The 15899-nt window shown below is 47.0% G+C and overlaps 1 protein-coding gene across 1 annotated transcript in view; it reads right to left on the reverse strand.

Annotated features, from left to right (window-relative positions):
• The window catches only part of UMOD (uromodulin), a 260131-nt gene that overhangs the window by 85887 nt on the left and 158345 nt on the right, over positions 1–15899 (reverse strand). Inside the window, exon 13 of the mRNA XM_086939738.1 lies at positions 11491–11736. Coding sequence (XP_086795864.1) covers positions 11491–11736 — 246 coding nt within the window. The remainder of the gene's footprint in view (positions 1–11490; positions 11737–15899) is intronic.

The following is a 15899-nucleotide window of genomic DNA, read 5'->3' on the forward strand; positions in this document are numbered from 1 at the left end:
TCCCACTCTCATTGGCGGGTCGTATTTCCTGGCTAAAGATGGTGGCACTCCCTAGGCTATTATATTATTTTAGAACCTTACCGATATGGATACCCGGCTCAGTCTTTCGCTGCCTGAGGTCACTGATTATAGCATTTATATGGGGCACGGGTCGGCGTCGAATAGCGCTGGACACCCTCTTGCGGCCCAAAGATGAGGGAGGTATGGCAGTGCCTGATTTTGAGTGCTATTATCTAGCTGCACAGCTACAAACTTTACCCAGGAGGTCGCGAGGGTGTATCGAGGCCCAGAACACAGCAGAGATGAGGGCACCCCGCGGCATGTGCTTGCGTATATTACTCTTCATCAGAAAATGCTAGAGGAACAGACGTTTCGGCTCTGCTGGAAGCGGGCGCGCAAACGGGCGGGAATCCGTCGTATGTATGCTCCGGAGATTCCGCTGGGCATGGTCACGGCCCTACCTCATGGTGGGGATTGGTCGAGACTGCTGGGATGGGAGGAAGCTGGGGTCCAGATGCTGGGTGACCTTTATGAGGACGGAGCCTTGCTTCCGTTCCAAGAGCTACAGGAGCGTTTTGACCTGCCGAGAGGAGATTATCTTCTGCACGCGGCAGTGACTGGCGCCATGCAAGAACACTGGGGCGACGGTCTGCAGGAACCCGCTACCTCTATGGCGTGCCAATACACGATGATGGCGGCAGGAACCTTTAAGGCAGTGACCTGTCTGTACTCCCGAATGATGCGAGAAACCTTGCAGCCGCTCACTGCCCTGAAGGCTAAGTGGGAACTGGACCTCCAAATGGAGATTCCTGAGGCCACATGGGGCCAACTGCTGCGGAGGACGCGGAAGAGTACGAGGAACGCCAGATTCCAACTCATACATTTCTATATTATTCATAGGGCGTACCTTACACCAGGGAAACTGAAGCAGTACTTTGGAGTGGAACAGGCTGCCTGCCCTAGATGCAGTGCACTGGAGGCGGACTTGGGACATATACTCTGGGACTGCCCTAAACTGGGGGAGTATTGGCAGGAGGTTGGGAAGGCACTGAACAACGCCACAGATAGAGAGATACAATACACCAAAGCAGTGGGAGTGCTACACTGGTTTCCACACACGCCTAAAAATAAGATGACCAGCAGGTTTATAGATATGGGATTGATACTGGCGAAGAGGGAAATAACCAGGAATTGGAAGTCAAAAGTGGGGCCCATGTACAAACGTTGGTATAGTGAATGTTTGAAATGGGCGGCATGTGAAAGTACTCTGCGATATCAGATGGCTAGGAGGACTGCAGATGAGAAAACTTTGGAGAGGGCAACAGCGTGGGAGATGATAGTGCAGGCACTCCGGGATGGGACTGGGGAGGAGGAAGGAGAAGACACGGACTCTGATGTGGCTGACCCCACTAACGTACCAGGAGCGCACCTTTAGCGAATGTTTAATTCCTTCTTGCACACACCCAGACCTTACTTTTCTCTAAGATTTCACTACAGCGCTGCCACAGGGGGGGGGGTGTTGGGGAGTTCGGAGGGGTGGTTGATAGGGGGAGGGGTGAAAACTTAAAAGCAGTCCGCGTCCTCCTGTGCTTTCGAGAAACGGACATTGGGAGAAGAAGCAGGAGATGGACATATTAACGACGCAGCTCGGCTTTCTAGTTGGGGGCACGGGCAGCATGATAATGGTAGTGGTCTAAATGTGTGCCATCACGCTGTATTGATTTATTATCCATTGTTGTAATGTCTATGCAAAATTTTTGGTACTGCAATAAAAACGATGTTACAAAAAAAAATGGGATAGATTTGGACCAGGAAGTTATTTTATTGTTCTTGTTCGTGAGTAAGAAATAAGCTATAGCAGGATTTCAGTGGGATGGGAGTGGTGCAGGGTAATGGCTATGGATGTGTGCGTTGAGAGGTGAACTTTTTGTGTGGATTGAAGGGGCAATGGACAAACCGCATACATGGCACCTTTGGCGGAGACTTGGGCTGGAGGATGTTTGCTGCAATGTAACAACAGAACGGATTACACCAGGTACAAAAACAGATGTAGATGGTCTATTAACTGGTGAATTGTTCATAGACAATCTCAAAGCAACGTAGACCTGGCCAATCTGTCCCCTGGCTCAGCCTTGGCAGTGGCATGCCCCCTATCAAGATCTGGGATATGATCCTAGGTTTAGCTGAAAATGTTGCTAAACAGTGCAATAGCTGTAAATAGTATCATCCTTCAACACCATCTCCAGTCAATTCAACACATGACCAAAGGCTCTATAAAATAATTGCAATTCTTCCTCTCTGATTGGTTCCAGAAGGCCATCCTCAACAACCACAGAATCAGACCACATACCTCTCTTTAACATGTACCTGAAGCCCTGTTGTGGGCCTGCTAAAAACCCACAACTTGTACTTCTACACTAATGCCACTCAAATATATTTATGTGCCACAGGACACAAAAACAATTCAATATTGTGATGGAAGACCTCAAAGCAATAGATACCTCGAAGGAATAGAACAGTCCAGAATTCAATGGCTCCTAAGATTTAAATATTGGTACAGAGATCAGCCTACCCTTTCATATAATAAGCACACCGTGCTCACCCAAGATCTTTTAGGGACAGTGTTAGGAGTACAATGAACTTAATGGGGGGGCGTGGCTTGGCAGGCCAGCCTGGCGGACGTGAGCTGTGCGCGCTCCGTCCAGCCTCACATTGATCCTTACCATATCCTGCTTCTTCGCGGTTCAACTTGGTCCCTGTGCTGCCCGGCTAACATCGCCCGCTGAGGACTACACCCCCAGCTAGTTTTTGGAGCCGCCAGAGGTTTGGAGGTGGAGGTGCGGTGATCAGCGGCGAACTGCGCTCGACGCAGCCTTATCCTGAGCTGTGGCACTGCTTGGATTTTCTTGCCGCTTTGCCCAGCCGCAGGCACAGCCACAGACGGGGTGACCCTTGAACTGGCGGCTGTGTGAGTCTCGTCTGAGGCTTGCGTAGCGTGGCTCGCCCTGCTACATTGGTGGTCCTTCGGTCTTCAGCTGGGGGAGCGGATACTGTCGAAGGCCTAATCAGGGGCCCCGGTGCTCCCCCCCCCATTTGTGATCTCTTTGGGGGTAGCACCACCAGGGGTTTGGCGGCCGTGTTGGGCTTCAGGGGGGTACCACATTCCGGGGGTGCCTCAGGGGGGCTCAGCAGCGCCGGCCAGATGAAAGGTGGCTTGGGGGGCGGCCTGCCTATCCCTCTGGACAGCACCGGGTGTGGGACCCCGATCTCCATCGTCACAGCTACATATCCATCTACTGGAGGTTTTCCGGCCGGGGCCGGTGGCAATGATTAGGCCACTATGACCAGCCCGGCGGTAGCTTAACTAAACAAAGTACCATGGATAAATTCACGGGCCAGGGGGCTCCAGCGGCACTGGGCAGGGGGTCTCAAAATACTATACCAGATAATCCGACCCTCGTTGCTGCCATTATGCAATCCAGAGACGCCTTGGAAGCCAAGATTGGAGCGGTCGGCTCCAACGTAATGCTCCTACACCAGGACCTGAAGAATGCGGTAGCCCGCATTACAGAGACAAGAATCTCGGGTGTGGAAGATGAGGTCGCTACACAGCAGCAGAAAGTATCATCACTAGAGACTACCCAACGGGGCCTAGCATTGAGAGTGGAAGACCTGGAAGACCACCCCCGGGTGCCCGTCCGCAGCCTGTCATCAGCAAAGCTCCTCAATTACCACGACATAGACAACATCCTGAAACAGGCCCGGGCTAAGGAACCATTGCTGTTCAATAACTCAGGCATCTTAATCTTTTCGGACTATACTAAGCTAGTGCAGCAGCGACGGTAGTCGTTCCTAGCCGCCAAGGCCCACCTCTGGGAACTCAAGCTCCCTTATGCTCTACTTTATCCGACCAGGCTGCGTGTAGTATAGTCCCACTTCTTTGACACACAGGAGGAGGTTTTTTACTGCACAGATGAAACTGTGCGGCTGCGTCCTCACTCTCCCCCGGGAAGAGAATCCAACTCTTCTTCAGGCGGGCATGCCCAGAATCAGCATGGGCTGAGGGGGTAGATGCTCAAAATCAAGGCGTCGCTCACAGTCTGCAGTTTCCACGGCCCGGGATGGGTCCGTTTCTAGGCCATGTGTCTCAGCTGACTGCCACTAGGATGACCATGCAACTTTCCGAATTTCAGTATTCTTTATAGGCCGAAGGGGCGTGTATGTTGGACAGTCTCTCCGTGGGGCTCCACAGAAGGAGAGGAGGCCACTAGACAATGGGCTGTGACTTGGGGATCCGTTGGTGGGTGAGGGGTGGGACCTCCTGTTGGGGTCAGTCTGCTCTGCCTGCCGAGAGAGGTACTTAATGGTTTTGGAGGTACAGGGTGGGGGGAGTTGTTGGGTTGTGTTTTTTTTTGGGGGGGTGTGAGGTTGCTGCTCTGTCTACTTGTGTTCTGGACTCTGTTACATCTTGTGGAAGATTCTCGCAACTGCCATGGTACTGTATATGATTTGCACAGAGAAGGAATGTCTGTTAGTACACAGGAGGCCCCTGGTCTTGTTAGTGTTCTTAGCTGGAATATTACGGGGGCACTAGACAAGATCAAACGGGGGGCTATTCTGAAGTCAGAACAATGTGAGCCAGTGCAGATGTATTATTGTTGCAGGAGATACACCTCATGGGGACTAAGGCAGTATGCTTCCAGCTCTTCGGATTTACACAGGTCTTTCATTCCGGGTTTGTAATGGGTTCCAGAGGGGTTGCTATTTTAATACACCGTAGGGTTGCATACACACATGTCAGGACTTGGGGAGATCTTCAAGGCAGGTACGTGTTTGTACAGGGCACGGTAGGAGGTGAGATTTTGGTACTGGGGAGCGTCTATGCCCCCGCCTCTTTCCTCTGGGTTAGCAGAAAAGATTCAGACTTGTGGACAGATATACCTGAGGGTCTAGCGGTGGTGGGAGGGGATTGGAATGATGTGATGGATGTGGCCAGAGATAGATGGGAGGTCTGGGGTCTATCTGAGGCTGCCACCCTAATAAACTGTACTCCTTAGTGATGAGTCTTTATTGGGTCGACCCCTGGCACAGGATGCATGGTAATACGCAGGGCTATATGTATCTTTCGGCAGTACATGGTTTCTTTTCCCACCTTGATTATCTGTTCATGCCACAGGTCTTTGACAGCAGAGTAGTGGCGGCGGACATTCTCCCGAGGAGGACTTTCTGACCACTCTCCAGTGGCACTTACTATACAAGCCGGGGGAGCCTGTGGGCCATTCCGATGGAGCCTATCAGTCTGGAACCTTCAGAAGGAGGAATACTGGGAACGAATTGAACTTGATCAATATCTGGCCATTAACTTGGGTTTGGTCTCGGGGCCTGGGACTCTTTGGGAGGCCTTGAAGTCCATCCTTCCGGGGATGGATATCTCATTTTGCGCAATGGCCCAAAGACAGCGTAAAGAGGCCCTGGTTCGAGCGGAAGCTTCTATTCTTGAGTTGGAGGCGCGCAGCAGGGAAGAGGGTGGGCGACTGGCTCACCATCGGTTACTGCTAGCGCAGCAGGAATATTCTCATATCCTTTCAGATGAGGCATGACAGGCCTGGCTTACTACTCATAGTACGATCTACCAATGGGGTGGCAAATCTGGTAAAATGCTGCACCGATTGTGTCAGGGTTCGCTTCGCCCCCAGGCGTGTCGGGGGTCGGATGGACTACCTGTGTCAGGCGCGTCGGCCATTGTGTGCAGTTTTGCAGAGTATTATGCTCAGCTATATGCCCCTACAGAATGCCTCCCAGCGGAAGTTATTGATCGTTTCTTGGATTATCTCCGGCCGAAGGCGCTCTCGGATGCGGTTAGGGAAGAATTGGAAGGCCCGCTTACTGAAGAAGAACTTGGGGAGGCCCTGGGAGATCTTAATTCTGGCAAGGTGCCAGGCCATAATGGCTTTCCCTGCGAATTCTTTAAAAAATATTTTTTGCAGCTGGGACACCGCTATGGCAGGGTGGTGGAGGAGGCCAGGGACTGGGGGTGTCTGCCCCGCGACTGAAGACATGCAGGGATAGTCGTTTTTCATAAGCCCAGTAGACCGCCGGAGCACCATGCCTCGTATTGCCCTATCTCCCTTCTGAACTTGGAGGGCAAGATATTAGCTAAAGTGGTGAACCGCCTCCACCCTCACATAGCCTTGCTAGTACACCCGGACCAAGCTGGGTTTATGCCCCAGCGTGCAACCCACCATAATATTAGGCGGGTGCATGTGGCAGTCTCAATGATCCAGGGGCTGGGCGAACAGGTTTCTGTTGGGGGATATGGACTCCTTGAGTTGGGTCTACTTATTTGCGCTCCTTCGGTGGCTGAATTTCGGACCGCGTTTTCTGTCCTACCTCACCCTGTTATATACTGACATAACGGCCTTGGTGCGAGTGGCGGTCTTCGTCTCTTCTGCATTCTCTATTGGATGGGGTACCAGGCAGGGGTGTCCATTATCCCCATATCTTTTCGCTTTAGCATTGGGACCCTTGACTGCTTGAGTTCGGATGGAAGCTCAGGTGTCTGGGTTTGAATGGGCGCATGGACTGTCCGATCGCATCGCCCTTTAAGCTGACGATGTTTTGTTCTTTCTTACCAACCTCGAACAAACGGGCCCTCGACTGTTGCCTATCATGCAGATCTTCTGGGAAACGTCTGGTTTATATATGAACCCTCGGAAGTCCACCCTGTGGGTGTTGGGAGGTCATGGCGAGCTTGGTCTTGGGCGTTGTCTGTATAGGTGGTACAAGTGGGAATGAAGTATTTGGAGGTGTATTTTTCCGATTCTCCCACCACGGCCTGGGAGCGTGATCTTGCACCTGTATGGGAACTGGTGCATAAGGACATTAAGACCTGGTCCCACATGCCCCTGTCCATCTACGGCCGGTAAGCCATTTTTAAGATGGTCTCGCTCCCGCCACTACTGCATCCAATTCCCCCACGATGGTACCGGCAAGTGAATTCAGTTCTGAAACAGTTCCTTTGGGAGGGTGAGGCGGTGAGGGTGGTGGTCCAGACGTGCTGCCAATCTACATATGCCAGGTCGCTGGCAACCTCCGATATTTGGTCCTATTATGTTGCATCGCATCTACTTGTCTTAAACAAGTGGTGGTATGGAGATAGGGCAGACCCAGCGTACGCCATGGAGCGATGCTGCATGGGGGACCAGTCAATACCCACTATTCTTTACTCTGCTCCGTTGAGGCGTCTCAGATTTGGAGGCAGACATTGTGGAAGAAGGGCTGGTGGAATAGATTGACTAGAGAGACCCCATTATGGCACAACGTTCTGCAGTTGCTGAGTCTCTCTGGGTTTCACGATTGGGATAACATCGGGATATCTACTCTGGGGAACGTTATACGCAGCACAGTGTTGAAATCCTTTCAAGAAATCCAGACGGCTTTCCAGATGCCAAAGACTCAGTTCTTTAAATATTTACAATTTCGCCATGCTATCGCTCCCAGCTTGTAGGGTCTGGACTCACTGCTAGAGTTCAGCCCGGTAGAAGCTAAGGTTTTTATGGGGGACCTCCTAGACCATAAGATCTCCAAAATCTATCAGTCCCTGGCTACGCACTGTTCCCTCTCTTCTTTGCAGTGTCTGAGGGAGGCCTGGGAGGGCGATGTGGGCCAGATGGAAGAAGAGGACTGGACAGAAGCTTTGGATTCCCCGCATGGGGGTCTATTGCAGTGCGCCTGCGGCTTATCCAATTTAAATACCTCCACTGGGTTTGTTTTACCGGGGTTAGGCTCTGGAGGGCGGGCTTGGTGGCTTCCACGGTGTGTCTCCGCTGTGGGCCTGAAGAGGGGACCCTGATACATACTATATGCACTGCACAGCGCTAGCACGCTTCTGGAGGGGGGTATTGGCCTGCCACTCTGAATTTCTGTGATGGAAGCGTCCTCACTCACCAAAGCTTGTTCTCCTTCATGTGATGGAAGGGATCGGGGGCAACATCTATAAGCGACATCTCATGCTCCTAGGGTTTACCTTAGCGAAGAGAAATATAGCTAGAGCCTGGAAGGCGGTGGTTGCCCCCTCAGTCTCGATTTGGAAAAATTGTCTGGACTTTTGTATGGGCCTCAAGCTCCCCATTTTTTAGGCTATAGGGTGCTCTAGAAAGCACTATAAGATCTGGAGGCGCTGGGCAGATTATCGAGGCCTGGAGCTGGACCTGCCACGGGGAAGCTGCGGTCAAGACCCAGAGTATCCAGTTGGCCTCTTCCGTTCATTGCACTCCCTTATGTTTGGCTTGGGCCTCCTCAGTAGAAAATGGTATTGTGGATGTTGAGCTCTTTTATAGATTGATGACAGCCTGGGTCAGTAATATGTTGTTCTGGAATATGGAGACGGTGCGCTGGGGGGTGGGGAGGGAGGTGGGGAAATTGGTTGTTTGCAGGAATTGATTTTATTTGTATTGCCTTTCATATTCTCCTGTCCTTAAGTATGCAAAATGTTCAAAGTCAATTTTTTGTATCTTACATGTGGCAGCTGTCTCTGGGATTCAGAGGTCTGCATCACATGTGCTATTTTGACAAATAACATCTGTTTTTTAAAAAAAATGAACTTAATGAGGAATAGGTCACACTTTCACACAGAAAAGCAAACTGTGTGACTCAGACCAATAGTTAATGTGTACTCTCCTTCATCAACACCACTGCTGTACACACAACATTGATAAAATCATAACCCAAGCCGTATTAACACCTTAACGGCTATGGAACGTCCAGCTCCAGTGCTGGACGTTCCATTGCGCAGGTGCAGTTCGAACGTTCAACGGCCGACGGCAGCACTCCCGAGGTAGTGGTGCCTTCGGCCGGTGAACGTGCGCAGCACCTAAAGGGTTAATAACTTCTTTTATTTAGGATTTCCTACCGCATCTGTGCCATTTCTAACCCTTTAAATAACAGATGCTACTATTCCCTATTCATGGTACTCAATGGGCTGACCTTCTGGAAGATGGAAGGCTGAATCAGCCTTGCTGGTATTCAAGCTACCTGCTGATAACTGCTTCGTTGCAGCAAAGAGCATTCCACTCTTTGAGTGTTTCTCTTGCGAATTAATACTGCGATATATAAGAAAACTGATGAAGGTTGCCAAGCATGCTTTGGGCACCGATTAGTTTAATATTATATCTGTGTTCTAACAATATTTATATTTTCCATCAATTTATTCTTATCAACAAACTTTCATGATAGGTATTTCTAGAGTTCCACTCTAATATACTATTATACCTGCATTTAAATACAAGTATTATGTTGTTTCTTCTGAGAGGCACATAAATACTGGATCAAAAGTGACCCATTCTAACATTTCCATCATTATCCATAGAAAGTGCTTTGCTTCTGTCTTCCTGACCACTCATGTACAGTGCGCCTTGTAGTCGATGATGCATATGTCTTCTGAAGTTCTACAGTCCTTTATGCCAGTATGTTTTAGTATATTGTATCTGGATGCCTTACTTATATTCTCGTTACTGCAACCTGTGAGTCCTAGTAAAGTCATAGCCCAAGATGCCTCCAAAACTCACTTTGTAAATGTGGTGTCCAGCACGGTGGTCCTTCCTGCGGCACACAATGCAATGTGCATCGAGGCATCCTGCTTTAAGAGCTGGACCATTGATTATGAGTTCCAATGGTGCCCACTATGGGCAGTGGCAGGTGCTGCTAGGTGTATCTGGACAGGTCTTGCGCATCATCATCATGCCGTCCCTGCAGCCCCGGCATGGTATGGACATGCCCTTCTCTGTTTCATGGAGGTGGCATGCAGAGACAGGGAAAGAAGCAGCCCACCCGGGGACGGACTATCATGAGTCAATGAGAAGAGGGTTTGGGGAGGCCAGCACAGTCAGCAATGGAGATGTGTCTCTTGTAGTGAATCACACATCACCAGACCTGGTCTGACAGATTTGCCCATGACCGGTCACAATCTACAATGGTTTAATCGGCAAAGAACATTGGAATGGGATGCCACCCCTAGGGATAGCCAGTGACTTGGATTAATTTAAGCATTCATTCCATCACTGGCCTTGTTGCAGTAGAGCGAGACACTCAAATTCACATCTTGATAACATCGATGCCCTATACATTCACCTACTCTCCTATCAAACACAGATCAGACAACACTCAGAATTCAGACATTCTCCTCATTATTGGCCTGTAAACCACCAACTAGGGTCACTGGGTCCTCATAAACGCTAGAATCACCTTCAAAACATTGCGCCTAACCTTCAAATGTCTATAAGGTTAAACCCGTGTCTAACCTCACAATAAAATTAAATGCAACAAACCAACGTGTCATGTAGATTCTGGCACAGCCAATCATCCAGGGTCCTTAAAACGAACTCTAAAAGCAGATGTGTCAGACACTTTTAAGTTGTTAGCCCCACCACTGGCATACCTCCCAGTGCCATCCATAATGCCTATACTCCATTGCCTTCAGGTTTCAAGTAAGAACTTTCCAGTTCTGACCTATGCCTGCCTGTACAACAAAACCTAACACCAGATGACAGTGTGATAAAGTGTTACCAGGGCAGCATAAAAAATCCATCAGAACAGCAAGCAATTACATTCAACCCACATTGGGCCCTCACTGAACTATCTAAAAGCCATTGAGTTATGCACTTAGAGCTAAATAAAAGAACACAGAAAGCATGGCAATTCTGTTCATCCTGTAAGTGCCTAGAGCCAATCAATTTCGAGGTTTTGTGCTATGAAAGTCTTCATGCTCATTCAATCAGCAGGCATCAGAGTTTTATGTAGGAATCTGGAGCCAGTAGAAGGAGTGATTTCTGTATTGTTGGAGGTGACCCCAAGGAGACAGCCTTGGCAATTAGGAGCATGAGAACAATTCCAAATAGCCAAGCATCCATTGAGTTTGTGATTCTGGCACCACCACACCTTTTTAGCAGTACAGTTCTTAAGATGGAAGGAGAGATACTGGACCTGAAGGTGAAACCATGTACTTGTGACAGCACACACTTTGGAGCAGAGTCAGTGCCCTGTCCACTACACATGAGGTTCTATCCCATAACATCTCTAATTATTACCACTTCGGTGGAGGCGGAGTACTGCTGATTGCCACGGCAAAGCTAATGGTGGCAGCTGGAAGGACTGCCGGGGCACTAGATGGCCATGAGTAATAGTCATCTATGGGATTCACATTGAAGAAGCTTTATTGTTACCAACATAACAAGCATGCACATGATAATCATTGACCCATCACAATGTCAAAGGGCTTAGAGAATCGACTGCCCTTCTTGATGCAATAGCCCGTCAATTTTCCCAAGGTACCAAACTATGCAATGGCAGAACTCCCAATTGGATTGATAAAGACATATCAGCTGGTGGACAAAAGAGCAACTGAAACAAAAAAGGATGGGAGAAAGGGATGGCTGGAGGAAGGAAGGAAGAAAGGAGGGAAGAGAGGAAGGAAGAGAAGGAAGGCTGGCTTACCTGTCTTTAATAATAAAATATTTGATGGGATCGGAAGCACTGCTTGAGGGAGTTGCATAACAGTTCCTCATCACCAAGTTGAATTGAGATGGGTCTCCCCCGTCGAGCATCACTCCAACATACAAGTAGTCTCTTGTTGACAGAGAAACCTCTGCAGCATCATATGGTGAAAGATAACCTGGGTCTCTGTAGATCGCCATTAATAACTTAAATTCCCCTGTGCCTCCATAGCTGATACTCAGGGAACTATATAAGGATTAAACAATTACATTTATATTAGAAGGACATCCTGCCATCTAAGTACTTTTTTTCATGGCAAAACATAACACACAAATCTTCGAAATACCAAAAATTAATCAAAGACTTTGGAATACCAATCTTTGCTTAAAAATAAATTATGATTAGCCGGGTTTATTTGCAACTAGCCTCATTAATTTGCATATCATACTATTATACTACCACTGAATGTTTGTTTTCACGTTTAAAATGAATGTCATGTGATTTGTGTAATTTTATTTTTGCAAACCGATGTTACCTGTAAAATACGAAAAATATTTGTAAATGTTTTAGAGCAGCTTAATTTTGGATCCACCCTTTAACTTTACAAGTTTTGCATAATTACATAGTAGGTAGGAAGCACTCCGTTCACTCAGTGTGGTTTAACGTCACTAAAATGAAGAAATGGGTTTTCAAATGTATTACTGAAATGCTCCATGACAGATAAATAAATTCATGTAATGCAAGTATACTGATGTTTAGACATTTAAAAAAAATGAGGTTTGCACTTATACTTACATGTAAACGTTAAGATGTAATCATGTATTAATATTCTGTACACGTCTACTTGTGCAAATATATACTGAAACTGCTACAGTTGCCATGTAACCAGAAAGTGCGTGTATCATCGAAATTCAGATGCACCATTAACTGCATTACAAAGTGTGATCAGAGGCCTTAAGCTTTGGATGCACAGGGCCTGATTCACAAAGGCAAACAGAGACGAAATGTCTAACTTCACCACTTTCGGTATTCTCAAAGAGCAGTTACGAGTAGGAAAGTTAGACCTTTGTCTCAGTTTAACTTAAGTTTTGGTCTTAAGTTTAACTGAAACTAGACTTTTGGTCCCAGTTATACTTAAGACCAAAACTTAAGTCAAATTGAGACAAAGGTCTCGCTTTACTACTCGTAAATGCCCTTGTTGAATACGAAAGTCGTAAAGTTAAACTTTTGTCTCAGTTTACCTTTGTGAATCGGGTTCACAGTGCTTAACCTTCAACATGAAAGTAGCTTGCTTGCTTATTTGTTCAGCGTATGCTTTTCATCAACAAAACACACTTTCAAATGTTGGAAATTGATATGCAAATATGTATCTCTGTGTCATCTGAGTTTGGATATACCAGGTACGTATAGGTGATTGTGTGGGATCTCCATGGCCATAAACAATGAAACGTCAGAAATACGTGATTTTGAAAATCCTGGGGAATCCTTTCCTGTGTGACAGATAGCAACCCAAAAAATATCCTCCAAAGCAAACCTAGAAAATGTCTGAAATGTCAAAAGGCTGACAACTTATTTTAGCCTTGTTAAGAAGAGAGTAGATTTTAGCAGGAGAATCATTAGTTGCTGGCCTCCCCTATATACGTTTTGCTTCAAATTCTGGATAACCTTAGGAAAGGGGGAAGGTAAAGCGGTTGCGAGGAAGGACAAAGCCTTCCTCATCTAGCCCCACCGAGTCAAAGGCTTTCCAAAAGTGCCACCGCATACAAATGCCTCCACAACAACGGACCCAAATACCTCAATGACAGAATCCACTTCCACGTACCCAAAAGAAACATCCGATATTCTAACCTCGCCCTGGCCGAAACCCTGCGCATCCACAGAGCCAGAGCAGGTGGAAGATCCTTCTCTCACATTGCAGCCAAGACCTGGAACGAGCTACTGGTTGACATCAGACGCGCACCCTCCCTGAACACCTTCAGGAAGACACTCAAGACCTGGCTCTTCGGCTAAACAGTTCTGCGGACCCCCCCCCCCCAGCGCCTTGAAACCCTCAAGGGTGAGTAGCACGCTTACAATTCCCTGATTGATTGATTGATTGACTGGTTTGAGAAAGATGAAGGACGACCGGATAAACCCTTGTGAGCTTAGGTATCAGTTCACACAGCAATAAATAGCCAACACGGAGATCTGGTGCAAGGTCAGATTCGGAATCATGATCTCATTGGCGAGATCTTGCCCCTGGGAACAGCATCGATAAAGATTCTGTTGCTATCACGAGGAATAGAATGTGGGAACATTTCTTCGTGCACGTTTCGGTAGTTTTCAAAGCCATTGTAAAAAGATATGAGGATCATGTCCTTTGTATTAGAAAGGAAATACTTAGGACATGGTGCTAGTGTCTTTAAAACTAGAGGGGGCTAGGTACCACGCTCAGCAAAATAAAAAGAATGCATTTAAACAAGTTTTGATAAAGAGTGGCTGAAAATATGAATACAAATCAGTTAGTAATTCGTGCATTTACCTACCACACACAATTATTAGATATTTGATATTTTTTTTAAGGAAAGAAATTGCTTGACAGCATCATTATACATTGCAAAAGAGTGACATGATAGATAATTGCTTAATTATTAACAAGATACTTTATAGAAAACTGAATAATAACACATGAGAACCAGAAAAAAGGTGAACTAGTCTTACTGAGGAACATCTACTTGATGTGAAATGTCAAATGCATCAGAACTTGGTTTAGAATTTTGGGTCAGACTGTGTTTTTTAGCTTATTGCCTTACATTGAAGAGACATGCTCACTGCTGGTGGTGCTGACGCGTTGAAGTTCAAGTGAGAAATGTTACAATGTACAATGAACCGAAAATGTTGAAGCCTGTAGTCCTGGACTATAATTCTTGCTTCAGGACATTATTGTGTATTGTTTTATTCCGGGGAAATCGTGTAATCCCACTCTGCTTAAACATTGCAAATATGTGCAATGCAGTGGTAAACTTGTGAAACAAATTGTGTAACTCTAAATGTCTAAGAACCCATGGGGTAGGAGTAGGCTTTCTTGCTTTCAGTTTCTATTTGTTGCAAAAGTTGGTGAATATTGTTTATAAAATGCATAAATCTGGGTTTAGCAGCCTTTATTCTTTTGTGCTCTTTACATAATCATGGGATGGTGGTTTTCCAGTGCATGTAAAGAATTCAGGGGCATATTACCAAGATTAAGCGATAATTATCGCTTAACACGGTTAGCAGCAATAATATTATCGCCGAGCTCCGCAGATTTTTATCGCAGATAAACCTTGCTATTATCAAGGTTTATCTCAAAAGCGATAAAAATCGGCCGAAATGCATGAATATCGCTGAAAAGTCAGCGATATTCATGCATTACTGAGCTAATGCTCTTAGCCATGTTATCCACCTACTGTTGGATAACATGGCTAAGAACTGCTCTGGGCAGGCGTTAGCTTTTGGAGATATTCGCGCTTAGCGCACATATTTCCAAAAGTACGCCTTTGTAGGTAATAGGAGATAGCAATGTTAGCGACTGTTTACAGTTGCTAACATCTTGGCATGCCCACTTTGCATGTCATTAGCGATAAATATCGCTGACATGCAAAGTGGGCCCCAAGATGATCACTATCTCCTACTAGCTGTCGCTAACTGGTGTTAGCGACAGCTAGGTAATAGGGCGATAAAATTATCGCCGCTTTAGCGGGAAAAATTCCCGTTAAAGCAGCGATAAGGCCCTTGGTAATATGCCCCTCAAGTTTAATGTCCTTCCTTCTCTCATTCATTTCTACTGTCAATTATTCCTACGTTCTTCATTAGCAACGTGGGCTGGCTTGCGTTATTCCAAGGAGGCTCTAGGTGGCATAGTTCATCATACGTCAGGGTTTGCGTTGCCCTTGCGTTTCCATGCATGACAAGGGGGAATGCAAGCACTAGGCAGATCTGGCCCCCAGTCTTTAAATGCACATGTAGTTCAGCCGAATTGGTGCTCACGCTATAGTCAGCCGTGACCGCTGCAGGTAAGAGCGGTGGGGCCTGCTGGGGGGATTTCGAGAGACGACCACATGGGAAAATTTAAATAAATAATACATTTTCCCGCATGGTTGTCTCTCGAAATACCCCTCAGCTGGCCCCTCTGTCCCATCGCTCTTACCTGCAGTGGCCGTGTCTGACTGTAGTGCTTCAATACGTCTTTTGGTATGATGTTTTCGTAAGCTTTGAGGCATAAAAACTAAATAAAATATATTTAAAAAAAATCTTTACACTAAAATTGGCCTCCATTTCTGCAGTGATTAGAGGCCATATCACGACTGTCCCACATTTTGCAGGTGCAGAAGCACCCATGATTAGCGTCAGGTTTCCGCTTCCCCAATTCATAAATGCAAACACCTGATTTT

The sequence above is a fragment of the Lissotriton vulgaris genome, chromosome 10 (assembly GCF_964263255.1).
Source record: "Lissotriton vulgaris chromosome 10, aLisVul1.2, whole genome shotgun sequence".
In the NCBI taxonomy this organism is placed as follows: Eukaryota; Metazoa; Chordata; class Amphibia; order Caudata; family Salamandridae; genus Lissotriton; species Lissotriton vulgaris.